Below are 26,333 nucleotides of genomic sequence, written 5' to 3'. Positions count from 1 at the left end.
TTAATCGACTTGTAACATAACATGGAGGTCTAGTTAGTAGTCACTAGCTTCCTGTTTCCAGACTGTCTCTGGCCAAGGTGGGCCCACGCCCGAGTATTTATACTCCTGGGGCAGCGCCCTCAGCTGGCCGTTCAGTAGTACTTCCTGAGTTACTTCTTGTAGAAGTTGCGATTTATGACAGAGGTGACCTGATATCACCATTAATTAGTACTTCTAAAGTTACCTTTCTCCTTGAAGACACTTCTGTACTGGGATTAACAAGCAGAAATGTTGTGTATTGATATGGGACCCTCATGTCTTTCAGGTGGCCATGGCTTCCAATCCTGTTCTGGATAGCTGGTTTGGGGCACGTGATTGGGCTGTCGAGTACAAGGATCGAGCTGAGGGCTGGATAACTTTGGCTGACTATGAAGAGAAGGGAGGAGAATACTTAAGTGAACATGCTGCTTCAAATGTTTACGTGCCAATGAGCCTTATGAAACCAACTTAAGTGCGCTGACGTCTGGGACACAGTCAGTTCTTGACCTTTCTTTTGCAGGAAAAAAGAAAGACGTCTATTCTGAATTGATGAAAAGATTCAAACTTTTGAGTATATTGGAGAGTGTACAAAATAAATGTTTTTTTTTAATGATACTGTTCTCCTCTTGCAAGTTGTCTACCTCCAGTACATCATCAGGAATGTGAGACATTCCATGATTCAGGATTCAGTGCCACTACTTAGACCAACCAAGAGGAGATATAAAAATAACAACAGAAAATGCTGGAAAAACTCCGCAGGCCAGGCAACATCCGTGGAGAGAGAAACAGAGTTAACGTTTCAGGTCGAAACCCTTCATCAGGACTGAAAAAACACAGGAAATGAAATGGATTATAAAAGGCCAGTTTGGGGGCTGGGAAATGGGGATGAAAGAAGCCCCCAAACTGACCTTTTAATCTGTCATTTCCTGTGTTTTTTCAGTCCTGACGAAGGGTTTCAACCTGAAACGTTGACTCTATTTCTCTCTCCACAGATGCTGCCTGGCCTGCAGAGTTTTTCCAACATTTTCTGTTGTTATTTCGGATTTCCAGCATCCGCAGTATTTTGCTATCGTACAAGAGGAGAGATAGTTTGAGCAGGATAGGAAAAATGATACGTTCCTGCTTTTTTTCTCCCCCCTTCTCACTGGATGGAACTCGTCACTATCGCCGTTTTTCGCAACAAGGGCCAAGGACGGATGAAACTCACCCAGCTGAAGCCAAGCATGTTTGCACGATGAGTGACCCCAGCACTGAAGCCTTGGATACTCTCCCTCCCCCTTCCCCGGCGTTGTGATTCATGAGCCACAAGCTCACACTGCCACTCGGGAAACTTTAATTACTTACAAAATTGTTCAGCCACTGCATTGATCGTTTATCTCTAGCTCTTGGCACGGTTCTGAAGGTTCGCGATACATGTAGCCAGAGCCCATCACATTTAAAGATGGGGAAACTGGAGCTTCATACCCAAACTTCAAACCAAAAGGCATGCTTTAGATATTTTGTTAAGATTCACCTCCCATTTTGAATATAATTTACTGTAGTAATCCCTCTTTGTAAGAGACACAATATAGTTAGCCTTTACAGAGCTATCAGCATCACAAAAATGTTCCTATTCAGCAATGCTTACGTAGAGTGCAAGTCCCAAATATTTATGGTTGTGTTTATTTCATGCATTAAAATTTTTTGATTTATAGAATCATAGAATGGTTACAGCACAGAAGGAGGCCATTCAGCCCGTCGAGCCCGTGCCAGCTCTCTGCAAGAGCACTTTAGCTAGTCCCACTCCCCCGCCCTTTCCCCGTAGCCCTGCAATTTTTTTTCCTTCAGGTACTTATCCAATTCCCGTTTGAAAGCCACAATTAAATCTGCCTCCACCACCCTTTCAGGCAGTGCATTCCAGATCCTAACCACTCACTGAGTAAAAAGGTTTTTCCTCATGTCACCTTTGGTTCTTTTGCCAGTCACCTTAAATCTGTGTCCTCTGGTTCTCGACCCTTCCGCCAATGGGAACAGCTTCTCTTTATCTACTCTGTCTAGACGCATCATGATTTTGAACATCTCTTATCAAATCACCTCTCAACCTTCTCTGCTCCAAGGAGAACAACCCCAGCTTCTCTTGTCTATCCACGTAACTGAAATCCCTCATCCCTGGAATCATTCTTGTAAATCTTTTCTGCACCCTCTCTAAGGCCTTCACATCCTTCCTAAAGTGCGGTGCCCAGAATTGAACATAATACTCCAGTTGAGGCCGAACCAGTGTTTTATAAAGGTTTATTTCTTCTCATTTTCTCAAAAGCACTGGCTTTCTCTGGGGCACATTTTGTACTACCAGCAGCCTGTTGGTTCCCAAGTGGCAATTCTTCATGCATGAGCCTAGACAGCGAGTGTACCACAAACATATTTTTCAGAGAGTAATCCGGGGCTGAAACACTGACTTGATTTTCCACTCTCTAACTTATGAGGTGCTTTGTACTCCTAACTGTTGTCATAGAGACCGTGGAAAAGAAAAGGCAATTAGAAATTGGTACAATGGATGGAGAGGATGGATGGGTGGAAGACGGGCTTTTTGAGGAAGGGTGGTGAAGGCCGATTTTAATGGGCTGGGAGGGAGGGTAAATAGTGCCTTAAGCAACTTTTTCATTTGTGTTTAGCATGTACTTTTCCCCAGAAACTAGGCCGTAACCCTACAGTGTGTCAAAGAATGAAGACCCTACCAAGTAAAAGAAGAAAGACTTGCATTTATATAGTGCTTTTCACAACTTCAGGTTGTCCTAATGCACTCTACAGCCAATGAGGTACTTTTTGAACTGTAGTCACTGTTGTAATGTAGAAAACGCGGCAGCCAATTTGCGCACAGCATGGTCCCACAAACCAATGTGATAATGACCAGATAATCTGCTTTTGGTGATGATGATTGAGGGATAAATATTGGCCCAGGACACCAGGGAGAGCTCCCCTGCTCTTCTATGAAATAGTGCCATGCGACCTTTTATGTCCACCTGAGACAGCAGACGGGGCTGCGGTTTAACGTCTCATTCCTCAGTAGTGCACTGGAGTGCCAAGCCCAGATTTTGTGCTTAAGTCTCTGGAGTAGGTCTTGAACCCACAACCTTCTGACTCGGGAGGTGTGAGTGCTACCAACTGAGGCGCTAGGTAATTTATCTGTTGTCACATCAAACCCATTCCTTTCATGAATGAGAGATGAAATTTTTGTAAAAAAAAATATCATGAAAGAAACAGGAACAAAAGAAACATATGGTAGAGTAATTCCTGCCCCCGAGGGAAAAAGCTTGAACAGCTTGATTTTTATAACGTGTCAGAATTATTGGAAATCTTACAGGCTGAGTACATTTGGGATTCAAGCTCTGTCATAGCAAATACATCAAAAGAAGACTTTGGCAGAAGAGTGAAGTAAGAGAATAGATATGGCTACTGGGAGTGAAAATTGTCCATTTTGACAGCTTGTACCTCTTCTGCTGCTGGCCGAAGTTATTCAGAAGCTTGTCTTCAGAATGCGCAATACACTGATTAGATGGTGGAAAGGCTTTGGGGAGTCAGGAGGTGAGACACTCGCCGCCGAATACCCAGCCTCTGACCTCTTGTTGCCACTGTATTTATGTGGCTGGTCCAGTTAAGTTTCTGGTCAATGGTGACCCACCAAGATATTGATGGTGTGGGATTCGGCGATGGTAATGTCGTTGAATGTCAAGGGGCGATGGTTAGATTCTTGCTTGTTAGAGATAGTCATTGCCTGGCACTTGCATGGTGCGAATGTTACCTGTGCTCAAATATGCAGGAAATTCCAGGCCAGTATATGTTTAGCTTCATTATTTCACCCCCCGCCCCCGCTCCCCCCCCCCCCCCTAAACATTATGAAAATAATTGTCAAAGTGGATAACTTTCCGAGGGAGCAATCATTTGATCAAAACTGGCTGAAATAGCTGAGCAACTGGTGGTTCTGGGGATTCAAGCACAGGCTGGGCCACAGCACACAGACCCCACTTTCTCTTTAATCACTGGCGGAGGGGAAAAAAAAGTTTGCAATAAATTCTACAGAATTTTAAGAAATGTATGTTTCGGTGAAATTATCGGGTGTGGTGACCAATGCCCAACCTTGGGGTATATTTCAGATTGTTGTTTACAGCAAAATCACAACCACTTGCATGATGCACTTATTTTATGATTTTGCTACAAAAGTGGAAATCTTTCCTCCCTTTATTCTTACCTCAATTTTTTTCTTGAGAGTTGGAGCTAATGCTAACAGTGAAATTGATTATATTTTCGATTGATTCACTGTGGAAAATGTAAAGTGGCCGATCTTTATATCTGATATCGTGAAATGGTGCAGCTTTTATATATCTTGAAACAAAATCAGCGAGACTGCAGAAAAATACCCAAAGTTAAATGAAAGCCTCTCCGCCCTTGCCTCAGCGCATCCGCTGCTGAACCCTCATCCATGCCTTTGTTACCTCTAGACTTGACTATTCCAACGCACTCCTGGCAGACCTCCAACGTTCTATCTTACATAAACTTGAGGTCATCCAAACCTCGGCTGCCTGTGTCCTAACCCGCACCAAGTCCCGTTCACCCATCACCCCTGTGCTCGCTGACCTTCATTGGCTCCCGGATTAAGCAACGCCTCGATTTCAAAATTCTCATCCTTCTTTTCAAATCCCTCCATGGCCTCGCCTCTCTGTAATCTCCTCCAGCAACCACCCCCCCCCCCCCGAGATATCTGTGCTCCTCTAATTCTGCCCTCTTGAGCATCCCTGATTATAATTGCTTAACCTTTGGTGGCCGTGCCTTCTGTTGCCTAGGCCCTAAGCTCTGGAATTCGCTGCCTAAACCTCTCCGCCTCTCTACCTCCTTTAAGACGCTCCTTAAAACCTACCTCTTTGACCAAGATTTTAGTCATCTGCCCTAATTTCTCCTTATGTGGTTCGGTGCCAAATGTTTTGTCTTATAACACTCCTGTGAAGCGCCTTGGGACGTTTTACTACGTTAAAGGCGCTATATAAATCCAAGTTGTTGCTGTTATTATCTTGTCTGTTTCCCATTTGTTTCAGGCAGAAGCAGCAGCTAGCTTCCTCACATAATCATTTGGTGACACAAGGCTACTAACACCCTCCGAAGCAGCTAATGACTACTTCAGTAAGTGGGAAACATTCTCTGTGAAACAGGTGGTTGCTGTGCAGATTACGTAACTTGGGAGAAAAAAAAGCAAATCAATATAAAAGTTATTTGGAAATATAAACAGGAAATAACTCGGCAGGTCAGGCAGCATCTCTGGCGAGAGAAACAGTGTCAACGTTTCAGGTCTGTGTGATCCTTCGTCCAAAGTTATTCGGAACTTGGAGTTTCCTTTAAAGGAAAGTACCTCAAAACTTCCCCTGTGACTCATCTGGGCTAAGGTAACGAACAGCTGAACCATACAGATCAGGCTTGATTCCTATGCTGTTAGATCATTTCAGCGGACACACTAATAGGGCTTGCTACCGTTGGCCTCATTGGCATCTGGGTATGGGAACAGGAAAGAAAATCGGCCAGGGTTCTTACTCCTGGATGCTGTCACGTAACCCCTGCTGGAAGTGAGCATGTGGGTGTTGATTGAGGACAAGGTCACACTCGGATCTGATGTGGACCATTTCTCTCTTCCACTTCCCCAGCCAATAGCTTGACAGTACTTGCTGTCGTGGCTTAAATGTGAAGAAATAGCTCGCACAAGCATCGGGGGTGCCTAGCACCTGTGGAACCAGCAGGGGAGGGTGGGGAGGTCAAACACACCAGGATGGCAGAAGATTGGCAGAAAAGGGAGGAGGGATAGGCGGGTGGAAGCAGATTATGAAACTAGCTTGTAATCATTGCCCCCCTGAGAATAAAGGACCATCAATGATGTAATAAAACTCACTACACACTTGGTTTGAGTGTAAAGCAAGGCTTTAATCAACTTGTTTCAAAACATGGAGGTCTAGTTGTACTTCACTAGTTCCTGTCTTACAAAATGTCCCTGGTCAAGCTGGGCCCACGCCCGAGTGTTTATACTCCTTCAACGGCGCCACCAGCTGGCCATCCAGTGTTATTTCATGAGTAGTTTCTTTATGATGATGAGATTTATAACAATCAATTTTTAAATGCAAAATGAATCTCCCCCCCAACCCAACCCTGAGCAATCAAGAGACAGAAAATGCTACAAAGGAACAACAGCTCACTCAGCATCTGAAAGAGAAAGACAGGTTAATGTTATGGGTAGAGAGACCTTTATCGAGTTTTTTCATTCCGTTCCCTTCTGGCCTACTATGTATTTTGTTTTATGCCACTTAATAACTTCTCTTGCGCCACTGCCCCCGCCCCCATCTCCCTCGCTTTAATTTCTCCTCTTCCTGTCCCCCCAAGACACAAACAAAATTAGCATGTTCACATCAAACATCTAAGAACATAAGAAATAGGAGCAGGTGTAGGCCATTTGGCCCTTTGAGCCTGCTCAGCCATTCAATGAGATCATGGCTGATCATCTATCTCATCTCCACTTTCCTGCACTATCCCTATATTCCTTGATTCCCTTAATATTCAAAAATCTATCGCTCTCTTGTCTTGAATATACTCAACAACTGAGCCTCCACAGCCCTCTGGGGTAGAGAATTCCAAAGATTCACCACCCTCTGAGTGAAGAAATTTCTCCTCATCTCAGTCCTGAATGGCCGACCCCTTATTCTGAGACTGTGACCCCTGGTTCTAGACTCCCCAGCCAGGGGAAACGGCCTCCCTGCATCTACCCTGTCAACCCCTGTAAGAATTTTGTATGTTTCAATGAGATCACCTCTCATTCTTCTAAACTCTAGAGAATATAGGCCTAGTCTACTCAATCTCTCCTCATAGGACAATCCCCCCATCCCAGGAACCAGTCTGGTGAACCTTCGTTGCACTCCCTCTATGGCAAGTATATCCTTCAATAGGTAAGGAGACCAAAACTGTACACAATACTCCAGGTGTGGTCTCACCAGGGCCCTATATAATTGCAGTAAGACGTCTTTACTCTTATACTCAAACCCTCTTGTAATAAAGGCCAACATACCATTTGCTTTCCCAATTGCTTGCTGTACCTGTGTGGTAAACCACTGTTATTGTTGTTCACCGTTGTTGCACACTGTTGTATCTAGGCATGCCTCTGCTGGCTCCGCCCCTGGCTCCACCCACAGGCCCAGGTATAAAGGTGACTGCTCTGCAGCCCCCTGCCTTCTTGGAAACCAGTCAACCACAAGAGGCATGCTCTGTTCCTTGTTAATAAAAGCCTTTTAGTTACTCTCCTAACTCTCCGTCTTTTATGAGTAATTGATAGCGCATCAATTTTATTAACAAAAACAAAATGTCGGCACCAAACGCTGAGCAGCAGGAAACGACGGCACCAAACGCTGAGCAGCAGGCGCTGCAGCAAACGACGGCACCAAACGCTGAGCAGCAGGCGCTGCTGCATGCCCTCAGACCAACATGCCTGGACCTAGACCCTCAAGAGGCGGGTTCGTCTACCAAGTTCGCACAATGGCTGCGTTGCTTCGAAGCTTACCTGGAAGCCTCAGCCGTGACACTAGATGGAAACAAACTAAAAATCCTGGCCTCCAAGGTGGGCCACCAAGTCTACACGCTCATCCAGGACGCGACTACCTACACGGCGGCTATCGATCTGCTAAAAGGACAATACACACGCCCGGTAAATACGGTTTATGCCAGACACCTCCTGAGATCCCGCAAACAGCAGTCCGGGGAATCGTTGGAGGCATTCCTACGGGCACTACAGATACTCGGCCGAGCCTGCGATTGTAAAGAGGTATCGGCCGCAACACACGCGGAGGGACTTATCCGAGATGCTTTCGTTGCGGGCCTCAAATCTGACTACTCCCGGCAGAGACTGCTGGAGAAGGGCGAAATCGACCTGAAGAAGGCAGTGTCCCTCGCGCGCTCGCTAGACGCGGCCCACCGGAATATGGATGCATTCTCCCCTAACCACTCCGCACCGTGGACGCCGCAACCTTGGGTCATGGGACCCCCGGCACCAACTGCTGCAGCGATGTCCAAGGGCCCGAAATGTTACTTTTGTGGCCAGGCAAAACACCCCAGAGCACGCTGCCCGGCGAAAAACGCTACCTGCTCTGGCTGCGGGAAGAAAGGACACTACGTCAGCGCCTGCAAAGGTAAAACCGCTAACGCCAGCAGCGCCGCGTGTGAACCGTGGGGGCAGCCATCTTGTCTGCCATCTTGGACACCTCCAGCCGCGTGGGGATCGGGATCATGGGCGCAGCCATTTTGTCCGCCATCTTGGACGCCTCCAACTCCAATCGCGGGTGACCCGGACTCAACCACCGCCTCGTCTGACGACCACAGCGACTCGCTCGACCATACGCTGGCCTCCGTGACGCTGGACCAAACTCTCCCTCACCAACTGTCCAGGTCCATGATGGACATTACGGTAAACGGCCGCGCCACTACCTGCCTTTTCGACAGCGGGAGCATGGAGAGCTTTATCCACCCCGACACGGTGCGCAGTTACTCTCTCCCGGTCCTGCCAACGCGCCATCGGATCTCTATGGCTTCCAAATCACATTCAGCAGACGTCGGTGGCTACTGTGTAGTGACCCTTTCAGTAAGGGGCACAGAATACAAAAATTTTAAACTTCTTGTCCTGCCCCATCTCTGCGCTGCCGTTCTACTGGGGTTGGATTTCCAGTGCCACCTTAAAAGTGTCACATTAGCGTACGGCGGACCCCTCCCCCCACTCACAGTCTGCAGCCAGCAGCTTTTAAATCGCCCGCCGCGCACCATTTGCAGCCTCTCCACACTTAAAGCCCCCCCCCCCTTGTTCGCTAACCTCACCCGCGACTGTAAGCCCATCGCTACCAAAAGCAGGCGGTACAGTGCCGTGGATAGGAGCTTCATTAAATCCGAAGTAGCAAGACTCCTGAAGGAAGGGATTATTGAGGGTAGCACTAGCCCATGGCGAGCACAAGTGGTGGTAGTGAAGACTGGCGAAAAACAGCGCCTAGTTATTGACTACAGCCAGACGATCAATCGCTACACCCAGTTAGATGCATACCCACTCCCCCGTATATCTGACATGGTCAATCAGATAGCACAATACCGGGTGTTCTCGACGATTGATCTGAAGTCGGCATACCACCAGCTCCCCATCAGGGCTGAAGACCGCCAGTACACAGCTTTTGAAGCTGACGGTCGTCTCTACCACTTCCTCCGAGTCCCCTTCGGCGTCACCAACGGGGTTTCAGTCTTCCAAAGGGAGATGGACCGAATGGTTGACCAGAACGCGCTGCAGGCCACCTTCCCCTATCTAGACAACGTCACCATCTGCGGCCACGACCAGCAGGACCATGACGTTAACCTAGAGAAATTCCTCCGTACGGCCCAGCGGCTGAATCTAACATACAACAAGGACAAATGTATGTTTCGCATCACGCGCCTCGCCATTCTTGGCTGCGTAGTGGAGAACGGAGTCATCGACCCCGACCCCGACAGAATGCGCCCCCTTATGGAGCTCCCCCTCCCCCACTGCCAAAAAGCACTGAAGAGATGCCATGGGTTTTTCTCGTACTATGCTCAGTGGGTGCCCAACTATGCGGACAAAGCCAGACCCCTCATCAAGTCCACCTCCTTCCCCCTGACTGCAGAGGCATGTGCAGCCTTCACTCTCATAAAAAAAGATATTGCGAAGGCCACAATGCACGCAGTGGATGAGTCCATCCCTTTCCAAGTGGAGAGCGACGCATCTGACTTCACCCTAGCTGCAACCCTTAACCAGGCGGGGAGACCCGTGGCCGTTTTCTCAAGGACCCTCCAGGGCCCCGAGATTCGACACTCCTCTGTCGAAAAGGAGGCCCAGGCCATTGTGGAAGCGGTGCGACATTGGAGGCATTACCTGGCCGGAAAACGATTTACCCTGCTCACTGACCAGCGTTCAGTAGCTTTTATGTTTAATAATAATCAGAGGGGCAAAATCAAGAACGACAAGATCTTGAGGTGGAGAATTGAACTCTCCACCTACAATTACGATATCTTGTACCGGCCCGGGAAACTCAATGAGCCCCCAGATGCCCTATCACGTGGTACATGCGCCAACGCGCAGGTTGATAGACTGCAGACCCTCCACAATGACCTCTGCCACCCGGGGGTCACCAGGTTCTTCCATTTCATCAAATCCCGTAACCTGCTCTACTCCATCGAGGAGGTCAGGACCATGACCAGGAACTGCCAAATCTGTGCCGAGTGCAAACCGCATTTTTATAGGCCAGACAGAGCAAGCCTGATCAAGGCCACTCGCCTCTTCGAGCGCCTGAGCGTCGATTTTAAAGGGCCCCTCCCCTCCTCTGACCGCAACGTGTACTTCCTCAACATAATTGATGAGTACTCCCGTTTCCCGTTTGCCATCCCGTGCCCAGACATGACTAGTACCACGGTCATTAAATGTCTGAATGACCTTTTCGCCTTGTTCGGCTTCCCTAGCTATATCCATAGCGACCAGGGCTCATCCTTTATGAGTGACGAACTCCGTCAGTACCTGCTCACGAGAGGTATTGCTACAAGCAGAACCACCAGCTACAACCCCTGGGGGAACGGCCAGGTGGAAAGAGAGAACGCGACGGTTTGGAAGGCCGTCCTCTTAAACTTAAAATCTAAGGGCCTTCCGACCTCTCGCTGGCAGGAGGTCCTCCCTGCGGCGCTCCACTCCATTCAGTCACTGCTTTGTACGGCCACCAATGCCACCCCCCATGAAAAAATGTTCACTTTCCCCAGGAAGTCCACATCGGGGACCTCGCTACCGACATGGCTGACGTCTCCAGGACCCGTCCTACTGCGGAAGCACGTGAGGTCCCATAAAACAGACCCCCTGCTCGAGAGGGTGAGCCTCCTCTACGCCAACCCCCAGTATGCTTACGTGGCGTACCCGGACGGGCGGGATGACACAGTCTCCATACGAGACCTCGCACCTTCGGGTGCCCCTGAAACACTACCATTGCGGGAGGACACAGTCCCCATATGAGACCTCGCACCTTCGGGTGCCCCTGAAACACTACCATTGCCATCCACCACTACCCACAACACAACCCCGGTAGACAGCATGCCGCAGCCCCAGGACCCGTCATTGACCACCCAACCACTCAATGAGACGCCAGATTCAACGTTGGATGCTGCACCATCACCGCCGCCACCACGACGCTCAGGACGGCATACAAGGCCACCTGATAGACTTACTTACACGAACCTTTAGTACACTTCACCCCGCCGGACTCAATTTTAAACAAGGGGTGAATGTGGTAAACCACTGTTATTGTTGTTCACCGTTGTTGTTGTTGCACACTGTTGTATCTAGGCATGCCTCTGCTGGCTCCGCCCCTGGCTCCACCCACAGGCCCAGGTATAAAGGTGACTGCTCTGCAGCCCCCTGCCTTCTTGGAAACCAGTCAACCACAAGAGGCATGCTCTGTTCTTTGTTAATAAAAGCCTTTTAGTTACTCTCCTAACTCTCCGTCTTTTATGAGTAATTGATAGCACATCAACCTGCATGTTAACTTTCAGTGATTCGTGTACAAGGACACCCAGGTCGCTCTGAACACCAACATTTCCCAATCTCTCACCATTTAAAAAATACTCTGCTTTCCTATTTTTCCTACCAAAGTGGATAACTTCACATTTCTCCACATTATATTCTATTTGCCATGTTCTTGCCCACTCACTTAGCCTGTCCATATCCCCTTGAAGCCTTCTTGTATCCTCCTCACAACTTACATTCCCACCCAGCTTTGTATCATCAGCAAACTTGGATATATTACAAATAACAACAGAAAATGCTGGAAAAACACAGCAGGCCAGGCAGCATCCGTGGAGAGAGAAACAGAGTTAACGTTTCAGGTCAAAGACCTGAGGCCCAAGCACTGATTCTTGCGGTGCCCCACTAGTTACAGCCTGCCAACCCGAAAATGACCCATTTATTCCTACTCTCTTTTCTGTCCATTAACCAATCCTCAATCCATGCTAGTATATTACCCCTAATCCCATGAGCCCTAATTTTGTTTAATAACCTCTTGTGTGGCACCTTATCATAGAAACATAGAAGATAGGAGCAGGAGTATGCCATTCGGCCCCTTGAGCCTACTCCGCCATTCAATGAGATCATGGCTGATCATCCAAACTCAGTACCCTGTCCCTGCCTTCTCCCCATATCCCTTGATCCTTTTAGCCTTAAGAAATATATCCAACTCCTTCTTGAATATATTTAATGAATTGGCCTCAACTGCCTTCTGTGGTAGAGAATTCCACAGGTTCACCACTTTCTGGGTTTCCCGTTTGTTCTGTAAATTAGCTCCACTCCAGTGGGGAGCTTACTGAGGGTGAGATGGAGCATTGCAGCAAGGAAGATTGAGAAGAGCGTTGGTGCGATGACACAGCCTTGCTTGACGTGAATTGGGTCTGTGGTGGAACCGTTGGTCAGGATCACGGCTTTGTGTCGTCTGCAAACTTGGAGATATTACATCTAGTTCCCTCGTCTAGATCATTAATATATATTGTGAATAGTTGGGGTCCTAGGACCGATCCCTGCGGTACCCCACTAGTCACTACCTGCCACTTGGAAAAAGACCCGTTTATGCCTTCTGAAAATCCAAATACACCACATCCACTGGTTCCCCCTTATCTATTCTGCTTGTTACAATCTCAAAAAACTCCTTAACAGATTTGTCAAACACGATTTCCCTTTCATAAATCCGTGTTGACTCTGCCCAATCCTATTATTATTTTCTAAGTGCTCTGTTACCATGTCCTTAATAATAGATTCTAGCATTTTCCCTACTACTGATGTCAGGCTAACTGGTCTGTAGTTCCCCGTTTTCTCTCTCCCTCCTTTCTTAAATAGTGGGGTTACATTTGCTACCTTCCAATCCATGGGAACCGTTCTCGAATCTATGGAATTTTGGAAAAGGACAACCAATGCATCCACTATCTCTATAGCCAACTCTTTCAAAACCCTAGGATGTAGGCCGTCAGGTCCAGGGAATTTATTGGCTTTTAGTCCCATTAATTTCTCCAGTACTATTTTTTTTTACTAATACTAATTTCTTTCTGTTCCTCATTCTCACTGGAGCCTTGGTTCTCCACTATTTCCAGGAATTTTTTTGCATCTTCCGTGAAGACAGACACAAAGGCTGCGAATTTAATTGCGCTCAGAGTGCGGGTTTAGAGGCGGGTCTGCTGTCAAAATCGCAAAGATTGACAGCAGGTAGGAAACCCGCTGTCAACCCGCCTCCATGCGAGTCTCCCAGGTGCTGGGTCTCTCAGCGCAGAACTGACCCGACACCAAGCGGCGGGGGAGACGATTCAGCTACTTAAATGGCTTGTTAAAAGCCAATTTAAGAGGATTTTGAGGCTTGTCATTTTACCTTCTCCCCCACTGGTTACCCGCTGTTAAGTGAGTTTGCTCTGATGTTTGTGAAAAGCTGACAGCTGCAGAAGTGGTATCAAGGATGCCATGTTGCAGATGGTGAGTTTCAGAGCAAAGAAAATGTTGGTTACTGCATTTTTAATACATATAGAGATTTCTTTAGCTTACAAGTTTTTAGATCCAACTGTATGTCCAGTGCCACCTCATTGGGAGAACTTCTCTCACCAGTGACAGATCGATTCTGTCATCTCACCTGCAGCTGCCATCTATTACAGCCACATCGGAGCCAATGAAACAATCGGACCTTGGTCCTGCGAATCCTTCCACGATCAGCCCCAACACCAACATCACCAACCTTCTCCATCATCACCTGATGCTGCACTGGACACCGGGAGGCCAGCAATGGCATCACCATGGCCAGACTTTCTTCACTTGATGCTGTAAACCCTGGCTGCCACATGATGTGCCAGGTTGACACCATCCCACACCAGCACCGTGTCCAAACCATTCCATGCACACACATCACTATAGTGGGGGGTGAAGTTATGACTGAACAATCACTGGAACTCAATAAGACACTTCTCAAGGTGCGCTCAGATCTCTCCAATAAGGGGCACTTTTGGAAAAAGATTTCACTGTATGACAACACATTACCAGAAACTTCACATGGACATTGGCTAAACCTTTCAAGTGCCTACCCTTGTATGTTGTTAGTTGGTATGCTTGCAGTAGGATGAGGGTGAGTGTAAGGGGTGAAACATAGAAGATAGGAGCAGGAGTAGGCCATTCGGCCCCTCGAGCCTGCTCCGCCATTCAATGAGATCATGGCTGATCATCCAAATTCAGTACCCTGTTCCTGCCTTCTCTCCATATCCCTTGATCCCTTTAGCCTTAAGAAATATATCCAACTCCTTCTTGAATATATTTAATGAATTGGCCTCTACTGCCTTCTTTGGCAGAGAATTCCACAGGTTCACCACTCTCTGGGTGAAGAAATTCCTCCTCATCTCTGTCCTAAATGGCTTACCCCTTATCCTTAGACTGTGACCCCTGGTTCTGGACTCCCCGACCATCGGGAACATTCTTCCAGCATCTAGTCTGTCTAGTCCTGTTAGAATTTTATAAGTTTCAATGAGATCCCCTCTCATTCTTCTAAACTCCAGCGAGTACAAACCCAATCGACCCAATCTCTCCTCATACATCATTCCTGCCATCCCAGCTTTCAGCCTGGTGAATCTTCGCTGCACTCCTTCCATGGCAAGAACATCCTTCCTCAGATAAGGCGACCAAAACTGCACACAATACTCAAGATGTGGCCTCACCAAGGCCCTGTACAACTGCAGCAAGACATCCTTGTTCCTGTACTCAAACCCTCTCGCTACGAAGGCCAACATACCATTTGCCTTCTTAACCGCCTCCTGCACCTGCATGCTTATTTTCAGCGACTGGTGCACAAGGACGCCCAGGTCTCGTTGCACTTCCCCTTCTCCCAATCTATTGCCATTCAGATAATAATCTGCCTTCCTGTTTTTGACACCAAAGTGGATAACCTCGCATTTATCCACGTTATATTGCATCTGCCATGCTTCTGCCCAATCGCCCAATCACCCAACCTGTCCAAATCATACTGGAGTTTCTCAGCATCCTCCTCACAGCACACACGCCCACCCAGCTTTGTGTCGTTTGCAAACTTGGAGATATTACATCTAGTTCCCTCGTCCACATCATTAATATGTATTGTGAATAGCTGGGGTCCAAGGACCGATCCCTGCGGTACCCCACTAGTCACTGCCTGCCACTCGGAAAAAGAGCCGTTTATTCCAACTCTTTGCTTTCTGTCTGCCAACCAGTTCTCTATCCAAGTCAATACCTTGCCCTCAATCCCATGTGCCTTAATTTTACATGCTAATCTCTTATGCGGGACCTTATTGAAAGCCTTTAAAAAATCCAAATACACCACATCCACTGGTTCTCCCTTATCTATTTTACCAGTTACATCCTCAAAAAATTCCAGTAGATTAGTCAAGCACGATTTACCTTTTGTAAAGCCATGTTGACTTTGTCCGATCCGGTCACTTTTTTCCAAGTGCTCTGTTATTACATCCTTTATAATAGACTCTAGCATTTTCCCCACTACCGATGTCAGGCTTACCGGTCTGTAATTCCCCGTTTTCTCTCTACCACCCTTTTTGAACAGTGGGGTAACATTAGCTACCCGCCAATCCATGGGTACTGTTCCAGAGTCTATCGAATTTTGGAAGATGACCAGCAATGCATCTACTATTTCTAGGGCCACTTCCTTAAGTACCCTAGGATGTAGATTATCAGGCCCTGGGGATTTATCGGCCCTCAATCCCATCAATTTCCCTAACAGCATTTCCTTACAAATACCGATTTCTATCAGTTCCTCCCTTTCATTAGACCCTATGTTCCCCGACACCTTTGGGAGGTTATTTGTGTCCTCCTTTGTGAAGACAGAACCAAAGTATGTATTTAATTGGTCTGCCATTTCTTTTTTCCCCATTATAAATTCCCCTGATTCTGACTGCAAGGGACCTACGCTTGACTTCACCAATCTTTTTCTCTTCACATATCTATAAAAGCTTTTACAGTCAGTTTTTATGTTCCCTGAAAGCTTACTCTCATACTCTATTTCCCCCTCTTAATTAATCCCTTTGTCCTCCTTTGTTGGATCCTAAACTGCTCCCAATCCTCAGGTTTACTGCTTTTTCTGGCCAATTTATATGTCCTCTCCTTGGATCTTATGCTATCCCTAATTTCCCTTGTTAGCCACGGTTGAGTCACCTTTTTTGTTTTATTTTTATGCCAAACTGGGATGAACAAATTCTGTAGTTCATCCATGCGATCTTTGAATGTTTGCCATTACCCATCCATCGTCAACCGTTTGAGTGACATTCCCCAATCAATCCTACCCAACTCGCACCTCATACCATCGTAGTCTCCTTTATTTAAAATCAGGACCCTAGTCTCTGAGTCAACTATTTCACTCTCCATCTTAATGAAGAATTCTATCATATTATGATCGCTCCGACCCAAGGGGCCTTGCACAACAAGATTGCTAATTAATCCTTTCTCATTACATAATACGAAAGGTCATTGACCTGAAAAGTTGACTCTGTTTCTCGCTTCACAGATGCTGCCTGACCTGCTGAGTTTCTCCAGCATTTTGTTTTTATTTTAGCCTTCCTAGTTGGTTCCTCAACATACTGATCTAGAAAACTAACTTGCATACATTTCATGAATTCATCCTCCACACTATTACTGCAAATTTGGTTTGCCCAGTCTATATGTAGATTAAAGTCCCCCATGATTCCTGTATTACCCTTGTTACATGCGCCTCTAATTTCCTGATTTATACTCTGGCCTACATTATAACTATTGTTTGGGGGCCTATAAACAACTCCCAGCAATGTTTTCTGCCCCTTGCTGTTTCTTAGCTCCACCCAAACTGGTTCTACTTCTTAATTTTCGGAGCTAAGATTCTTTCTCTCTACTGTCTTTATCCCATCCTTTATTATCAGGGCTACTCCTCCTCCTTTTCCATTTTGCCTATCTCTTCTAAAAGAGAAGTATCCTGGAATATTTAGTTCCCAACCTTGGCCACTTTGCAACCATGTCTCCGTTATGGCTATTAGCTCAAACCTGTTCATTTCTATCTGCGCTATTAATTCATCTATTTTGTTGCGAATGCTTCGCGCATTCAGATATAGTGCCTTTAGCTTTGACTTATTTCTATTTTTCCCTGATGTCACCTTAGTCACTGATGCCTCATTACCTTTGTTACTCTGTCCCTTCCTGACCCACTCTGCTTATTTTTACCCAAAACTCTGCTCTGCTCTAGAGCCTTGACATTTCTCTTGCTGCTTTTAAATTTACTCTTTCCTGAATCCTCCCTCCCCCCCCTTCATTAGTTTAAAGCCCTGTCTACTGCCCTAGTTATTCGGTTCGCCAGGACACTGGTCCCAGCCTGGTTTAAGTGGAGCCCGTCCCAACAGAACAGCTCCCTCTTTCCCCAGTACTGGTGCCAGTGCCCCATGAACTGAAACCCCTTCAACAACAACAACAACTTGTATTTATATAGCGCCTTTAACGTAGTAACACGTCCCAAGGCGCTGCACAGGAGTATTTTAAGACAAAAAATTTGACACTGGTCCACATAAGGATAAATTAGGGCAGATGACCAAAACCTTGGTCAAAGAGGTAGGTTTTAAGGAGCGTCTTAAAGGAGGAGAGGTAGCGAGGCGGACAGGTTTAGGCAGGGAATTCCAGAGCTTAGGGCCTAGGCAACAGAAGGCACGGCCACCAAAGGTTGAGCGATTATAATCAGGGATGCTCACGAGGGTAGAATTAGAGGAGCACAGATATCTCAGGGGGTTGTGGGGCTGAAGGAGATTACAGAGCTAGGGAGGGGCGAGGCCATGGAGGGATTTGAAAACAAGGATGAGAATTTTGAAATCGAGGCGTTGCTTAACTGGGAGCTAATGTAGGTCAGCGAGCACAGGGGTGATGGGCGAACATGACTTGGTGCGAGTTAGGACACGGGCAGCCGAGTTTTGGATGACCTCAAGTTTACATAGGGTAGAATGTGGGAGGCCAGCCAGGAGTGCGTTGGAATAGTCAAGTCTAGAGGTAACAAAGGCATGGATGAGGGTTTCAGCAGCTGAGGCAAGGGTGGAGATGGGCGATGCTATGGAGGTGGAAATAGGCGGCCTTTGTTATGCTGCGGATATGTGGTCGGAAGCTAATTTCAGGGTCAAATATGACACCAAGGTTGCGAAGTGTGGTTCAGCCTCAAACAGATGTTAGGGAGAGGGATGGAGTCAGTGGCAGGGACTGAAAACAATGGCTTCAGTCTTCCCAATGTGGGAGAAAATTTTTGCTCATCCAGAACTGTATGTCTGACAATTTAGACACTGTGGAGGGGTCGAGAGAAGAGGTAGTGAGGTGGAGCTGGGTGTTGTCAGTGTACGTGTGGAAACTGACTCTGTGTTTTTGAATGATGTCGCCAAGGGGCAACATGTAGATGAGAAATAGGAGGGGGCCAAGGATAGATCCTCCCACACCATCTTTGAGCCACGCGTTTAAACCTCTAATCTCTTTGTCCCTATACCAATTTGTGTGATGCTCAGGTAACTATCCAGAGATTATTACCTTTGAGGTTCTGCTTTTTAATTTGGATCCTAGCTCCTCAAACTCCCTCAGCAGTAACTCATTCCTAGTTCTACCTATCTCGTTGGTTCCTACGTGGACCACGACAACTGGATACTCCCCCTCCCACTCCAAGTTCTTCTCCAGCTGTGAGGAGATGTCTTTAACCCTGGCACCGGACAGGCAACACAACCTTCGGAACTCTCGGTCGCGGCTGCAGAGAACAGTATTTATCCCCCTGACTATACTGTTCCCTACCACAACTACGTTCCCTTTCACTCCCCCCACTTGAATGGCCTCCTGCACCATGGTCAGCCTGCTCATCCATCCTGCAGGCTTTTCCCTCATCCACACAGGCAGCAAGAACCTCATACCTGTTGGACAAGGGCAAAGGCTGAGGCTCCTCTAACACTGCACCTGGGGTTCCCTTACCTGCCTGAGTTGCAGTCACACCCTTCTGTCCCTGACCACTAACCAGACCTGTACCACTACCTAACCGAAGGGATGTGACTGCCTCCTAGATCAAAGTGTCCAGGTAACTCTCCCCATCCCTGATGCCCCGCAATGTCTGTACCTCAGACTCCAGCTCAAAAACTCTGAGCTGACGTTCCTCAAGATGCAGGCACTTGCTGCAAACGTGGTTGTCCGGGATCACAATGCTCTCCACAAACTCCCACATGCTGCAGTTGCGACACACCGCCTGCACTGCCAGCCCTACATAAACCTTGTTTTATTTAAATTTGTAAATAGGTAACTTAGTTTACAGCGTAGTTTCTTGACTACTTACTTGATCTAGATTAAGTTAAGGGTAATGAAATTAAATATCCACCTGTAACACAAAGCACAAGTAGTGTCGGCAAAAAGCAACAACTCCTTCTCACTCTTCTCCAAATTCCCAAATTAAACACTGTTCAAGTTCACTCCGTTTAATTCCGCTCTGTGCAGACCGCTAAGTACAATGAGAAACAAAAAAAGTTCACTTCCATAGTGTTGAGTATATATAATATAACACGTCTGAGCCACTGACAGGAAATATTCATTTTGGTTAGTTAGTGACAATCAGATAAGATACTTGAATAAAACGGCTGGAATTCCCCCTGAAATCTTAACTGTCAGCTCAGTTCTGTTGATGCTTCGATGGAATAATTTACAGGCAATCAATAATTGATATTTTGTTTGGTTTTTTTAATTGATATGCTGAAACATTCCCCTATACATCTTCTGTATCTGTAAAAAAAAAACATTTATTTTACAAAACAACAGTGCCTTACAGTGGCCATAAATGTGTTTCGCTCAATCCCGTCTATAATAACGAGAAGCACCATCATTAACAGATCGAACAGAAAAATGTAAGAGTGATGAAAGGCCTTCTAGCTGGTTTTGTTGCCTAGGCCACAAGCTACAACCTCGTTCTCTCTCAATTAGAACATTTTGCCTTTTTCAAATAGAGACTCATAACACTGTCTCTTATGCATTTTTCCTCAAAACTGCCAGCCCTTCTTCTGAGCAGCCCTTCTTCCGAGCATCCCTTCTTCCTACAGTCAGGAGGCTTTTAAACTTAAGCTTGGCATCACCTAATCACTATTACTTGATTTGGTTCATATTGTCTCCAAACCTTTTCAACCACGGTGGTGTCTGGAACTATGGGCCTTGATCCTTCACCTCAGATTTTCAACTTTTTAAAAATAAAACAAATCCTATAACTCTGAGGAATTGAAGGATATACTTGCCTTAGATTGAAACTAGATTGTTCTCTAGATTGATTCGACACATTTTTGGGCACTAAGGGAATCAAGGGATATGGGGATAGGGTGGGAAAGTGGAGTTGAGGTGCAGGATCTGCCGTGATTATTGAATGGTGGATCAGGCTCGAAGGGGCGTATGGCCTACTCCTGCCCCTGTTTCTTAAGTTCTTAATTGTCTTTCAGTGGTTTAATTCAGTTGAATGGGACACATCCATTTTATTAAATCTTATATCTTAAATAGTATAAATATATTTACTGTTCATGAAGTTGAATATGTAATAGATCATGCATTATGTTTAAGCTATGTAGATAATAAAAACCGGAAATGCTGGAAATACTCCGCAGGTCAGGCAGCATCTGTGGAGAGAGAAACAGAGTTAACGATTCGGGTCGAACTTGCGTCAGAACAGGAAGAAGTTGGAGATGTAACAGATTTTAAACAAGTACAGAGGCAGGGAAAGTGGGGGAGGAGAGGAAAGAACAAATGAGAAGGTTTAAGCTATGTAGGTGTTGTTCCAGCTCGAATGATTGTTGGGGAGAGCCTTACAGAGTATTTACAGCACAGAAACCGGCCATTCGGCCCAACAGGTCCACGTCAGTGTTTATGTTCCACATGAGCCTCCTCCCGCCTTTCTTCATTAAACCCCATCAACATATCCTTCTATTCCTTTCTCCCTCATGTGTTTATCTAGCTTCCCCTTAAATGCATCTACGCTAGTCGCCTCAACTATTTCTTGTGGTAGCGAGTTCCGCATTCTACCCACACTCTGCGTAAATAAATTTCTCCTGAATTCCCTATTGGATTTATTAGTGACTCTTATATAGTGATATATAGGCCCCTACTTCTGGTCTCCCCCACAAATGGAGACATCTTCTCTATGCCTACCCTATCATAATCTTAAAGCCTTGTTACTGTTGATCTGCCCTCAATAGCACTGGAAGTATCTCGGGCCATATTATACACTAAAGTTCCTTGAATTTGCAGCCGTGTGTACAAACTTTATTTTCAATGCTTTTATTTTTTATAAAGGAAAGCATCTTAAAATTAAGCAGTTATGTACGGCAAAAACATGCAAACAAGCACTGACGGCTCAATTGGTAAAGGTAGTTTGTAACTGAGTGATCCAGACTAGAAGGTTGCAGGTTCAATGCCCAACCTGTGCTGTGTTAGCTGACCTTAATCAGGGGGACAGTAGGGGTGCTACAACTGGCTTCAATGTAGGATGGGGAATTGTAAACTCCTTTGTGGAACTGTGTATGGACGTTCAGTGAAGACATGCTAACTGCGATGCTCCAGCAGTCAAATAACCTGCCAACACTGATTGTCTTGCCTTACACACAATGAATTACCACCTGGCTAGGGTACGGGAGGGTGACCATACTCCATCATAAGTCAGCATCTTTGGGGGCGGGGGGAATTGCAGAGGGAAGTTTGTTTTTTAAACATGCAAATAAGCAGCTTTAGTTAAAAATACCACAGATTTATTTGTGGAAAGAGTATTTTTAGGTTTGATCCTCTTTGCCAAATAATCTGAAATTAATTCCTGGAACTTGGTTGCTCTATGTAGAAAACTATTTTAAAACAAATCATTTTTCTCAAAAATGTGAAACAATTACAATTCTTTGGGAGTTACCCCCCCCCCCTCAAGAATATAGCTTGATGGGAACAGAATTATATCCACACTCGTGAATTTTCCACCAATTTCTGCACAGGATTATAAACAATCCCAGGAAAGGCAAGATTCTATTTAAAAATAAATTATGTTGTGCTATTGAATTCTTTTTCTGTTTGTAAGATGTTGATTGATAGAGCCAGCTACATGTACTGTATCCACATGGAGCCGAGTGCTCAGTAGGTTTGTTTTATTTAAGATTAGCAGCCCACTCGTCCTACCTCCATCTTTCATTTCTCTGCTGATGCAGAGTCAACACAGAATCTTGCCTTCTCGTGAAAGTAAGCTGTGGTTACCGTGTATAATGGATTAGGGGTTAGAGAGTAAAGTACAAGATGACTCTCCACCAGGTAAAAGCAGGACTGTTTGAAAACTCACTTCCCTGGTAACGACACACCAATATGATCTCCATGGGAGAATACCTGAGCAAATATTTATTGTATATTCGTGGTAAGTTAGCTCACTGGATTTGTACAGTGTGGAAAAACGCGGTAGCCGGAGGCAATTAGCTCTGTGTCTCTTGCAGTTAGGGTATTTTTCTTCTCTTTTATTTTTTATATATTTTATTCTGTTTTTTTTTTGTTGGATCTGCCTGTAACATATATCATTACCTCGTCAAGAAATGCGGGCAGGTAACGTTCCATCAGGCCTCATGCCAGCAGTGTTCTTGAACTAAACAAGAGGTGTCTGGGAATGATTACAGTTGGCCCTATGATCCTTTTTAGAACTTTCCCTTTGAGGAAGCTTCTGCTCAGTATCTGCTCTGCAAGTACAATTGGCATCAGGAACTCACTTTAAGAGAAATCATATGCATCACATCCTGTCGCTGTTTTGTGATGGTCTTCTACATAAGTAATGCACACTTTACATTTTATTTTCTCGAAAGTAGTAACTACAGTCGAAGCATTGTGCATGTGCTGCCTCTCAAAGAACTGTCCACTTATTCACATTCCCCTTTTCTCTCCCCACACTCTGTAGAATCGTGTGTAGGTTATCTTTTCACACAGCCCTTGAACAATCAGTTCGAAAATAACGGAGTGGGGGGCAGGGTTTGGAAGCCTGTTGGTCATAGAATGGTACATGTAGCAGGGCTGCATAATCAAGTGGTTAGCCCTTAGAATTCCTCAGCATGGATATCTATCAACTTGATGAGTGCACAGGCTCTTAAATAATCTATTTAACTGTAATAAAAATGTTACTAAATTAGATTCATTACCTTTTCCAATGCATCATCTCAAAACCAAATCAGATTTAAATTCCAATTGTGCTGAAACCAGGTATTTTTTCTGAAACCTATTTTATAATTTTGTCCTTTTTTTCCTTCCCCTTTTCAGCTAGCACACAGTAACCAAGATGGCGAGCCACTGGCCTGCTCGCCTATACCTACCAATCCCATGAATTGCATTCCATTTGCCACTTTTCTGCCCACCTGACCAGTCCATTGATATCTTCCTGCAGTCCACAGCTTTCTTTCTATCAACCACACGTCAAATTTTTGTGTCATCTTTGATGCAACTTTCTGCAATTTGCCAGCAAAGTAAGAACTTTAGAGTAGTGATAATGGGGGACTTCAATTTTCCTAATATTGACTGGGAAAATAACAGTGTAAAGGGAAAGAGGAGGAGGAATTCCTGAAATGATCAGTACGTTTCCAGCCCAAAGAGGAAGGAAGCAGTGCTGGGTCAAATTCTAGGAAATGAAGTGTGGTAAGTGGAGCATGTTTCAGTGGGAGGACATTTGGGAAACAGTGATCACAATATCATTGGCCCAGAAATTCGGGTCGGAGGCTTCCCGCGGGTGCAAGCCTCCGGCCTGCACTTACCTAGCGTGCCGGCCGTTGAGCTGTGGGCCCGCGTGGGATTCCGATCCTGGGCCTGCTCCAACTGCCGGCGCGCAGTGCTTGCGTAGCCCAGGGGCGCAGTTAGTTCGAAGCGTCCCCTGGGATCACGTGGGCCATGGAGAGCCAATGGTAGCAGGGAATCTCTATTCATAGATTTGACAGGAAGACATGTCAAATCTATGAATACAATTCAGCCCCAAAACATCACTAAAACTTCAAATAATTTTTTTTTAAATCACATTTTTAAAATAACAATAAATTACATAAAATAACTATTTTAAACAATAATTTAAATTTTTGAAAAAATTAATTAGTTTCTAACGGGGCTAAAAATTAACTTACCTTTCTTTAAAGTATTTAAAAATAATAAACCTGTGGAAAAAATGTTTTAATTTAACTTAATTCACCACTTACCTTGTTAAAAGCAGGCCTTGTGACTGCTTTTTACAAGCGTAGCTCCTGGAGACTTACCCTCCCGGAGAAACCTGCAAAAAAAACGGAAGTTCCAGACGTACGCGCTGCCTCTCCGGCGCACGCGTTCGACCTGTGAACCCCTTCCTTTAAGGGAACGGAAGTTCCGGTTTCCCGCGCATGCGCAGTGCATGCACGAAATCGACACTTTCGTTGGGCCTACGCGCGAGTACCCAGCGCGTACTCACCCGTGAGGACCCGAAGTCCTGGCGGTTTAGAGTAGTTACGGAAAAGGACAAGGAAAAATCAAATTGTGAAAATATTCAACTAGAGGGCTAATTTAAGTGAGTTGAAAAGGGATCTGACCCAGGTACTGTAGATTGGAATCAAAGATTGGCAGGTAAGACAGTAAATAAGCAATGTGAGGCCTTCAAAAGGAGATAGCTCAGGTGCAGACTAAACACATTCTCTTGAGGGTGAAAGGAAGGGCTAGAGCTCCCTGGAGGCAGAGGGCATGGCTGCGGTACTAAATGAGTACTTTGCATCTCTCTCCACTAAAGAGAATACTGCCAATGTCACAGTGAAGGAGGAGGTAGTAGAGAAATTGGCTGTTGGACAGAAAGCAGAAAGTAGTGGTGAACAGTTGTTTTTCAGACTGGAGGGAAGTGTGCAGTGGTGTCCCCTTGGGGTTGGTGTTGGGATCACAGCTCTTTTTTGATATATATTAATGACCTGGACTTGGATATACAGGGTTCAAAGTTTGCAGATGATATGGAACCCAGAAATGTAGTAATCAGTGATGAGGATAGTAACAGACTTCAGGAGGACATAGGCAGACTGATGAAATGGGCAGTGCACGTGGCAGATGAAATTTAACAGAGAAGGGTGAAGTGATTAATTTTGGTAGGAGAAATTAGGAGAGGCAATAGAAACTAAATGGTACAATTTTAAAGGGGGTGCAGGAATGGAAAGACCTGAGGGTGTATGTACACAAGTCTTTGAAGGTGACAAGACAAGTTGAGAAGGTTTTATAAACAGGGGCACAGAGTACAAAAGCAAGGAGTTTATGCTAAAACTGTATAAAACACTGGTTAGACCCCAGCTGGAGTATTGTAGACAATTCTTGGCACCACACTTTAGGAAGCATGTCAAGGCCTTAGAGAAGGTGCCAAGGAGATTTACTAAAATGGTACCAGGGATGAGGGACTTCTGTCACGTGGAGAGACGAGAAACTGGGGTTGTTCTCCTTCGAGGAGAGAAAGTAAGGCAAGATTTGATAGAGGTGTTCAAAATCTTGAAGGGTTTTGATAGAGTAAATAAGGAGAAACTGTTTCGAGTGGCAGAAGGGTCGGGAACCAGAGGACACAGATTTAAGGTAATTGGCAAAAAAAAAACAGGCGGCATGAGGAAAAAGAAAATTACGCAGTGAGTTGTTATGATCTGGAATACATTGCCTGAAAGGGTAGTGGAAGCAGGTTCAATAATAACTTTCAAAGGGGAATTGGATAAATACTTGAAAAGGAAACAATTGCAGTGCTATGGGGAAAGAGCGGGGAGTGGGACTAATTACTACCTCTTTTAAAGAGCCGGCACAGGAACAATGGGCTAAATGGCCTCCTTCCGTGTTGTATCATTCTATGATTCTAGCTGTAAAATTTCTGTTTACCTGCTTCATTGATTATTATGCTGCAATATTAATTACATTTATTATATAACATTAAAAAATGTATTCCAATTGCAACACTATAAAATTACAACAATAGATTATTCTTTGGAGCACAAAATAATGCACAATTTAGGCATTTAAAAACAGTCGGCAAGATAAATTGAAAATAGCTAACAAATAATTAAAACCCAGGATGTCTGTATGCACCCATGTATTTTGTAAAACGGTTGAGTGCGTGCCCAACCCACAATTTTTTTTAAAGTTTATCTTTGTCAAAAATCGAGGGAGGGTTTAATTTCCTCTTCCCACGCGATTCCTACATCGCAACATGGAAAATGTCTCGTTTTATCTTCAGTGACTGGGCGCTTTCATC

The 26,333-nt window shown here is 45.5% G+C and overlaps 1 protein-coding gene across 3 annotated transcripts in view; it reads left to right on the top strand.

Moving 5' to 3' along the window:
- The window catches only part of actr5 (actin related protein 5), a 47,492-nt gene extending 41,737 nt beyond the window's left edge, over positions 1-5,755 (top strand). For 2 of the 3 annotated variants that reach the window (XM_086005730.1, XM_086005729.1), the window contains exon 9: positions 305-633. In XM_086005730.1, the coding sequence (XP_085861856.1) occupies positions 305-490 (186 nt within the window). In that variant the 3' untranslated portion in view covers positions 491-633. Of the gene's footprint in view, positions 1-304; positions 634-5,084 lie in introns of those variants that run through there. The other variant, XM_086005732.1, reaches the window with a different exon arrangement.
- The last annotated feature ends 20,578 nt before the right edge of the window (positions 5,756-26,333 follow it).

This window comes from Somniosus microcephalus, chromosome 13 (assembly GCF_052327205.1).
Source record: "Somniosus microcephalus isolate GS21.2 chromosome 13, FLI_Smic_1.0, whole genome shotgun sequence".
In the NCBI taxonomy this organism is placed as follows: domain Eukaryota; kingdom Metazoa; phylum Chordata; class Chondrichthyes; order Squaliformes; family Somniosidae; genus Somniosus; species Somniosus microcephalus.
The sequence above is the reverse complement of the archived record's forward strand: the minus strand, read 5'-3'. Positions and strand labels throughout refer to the sequence as shown.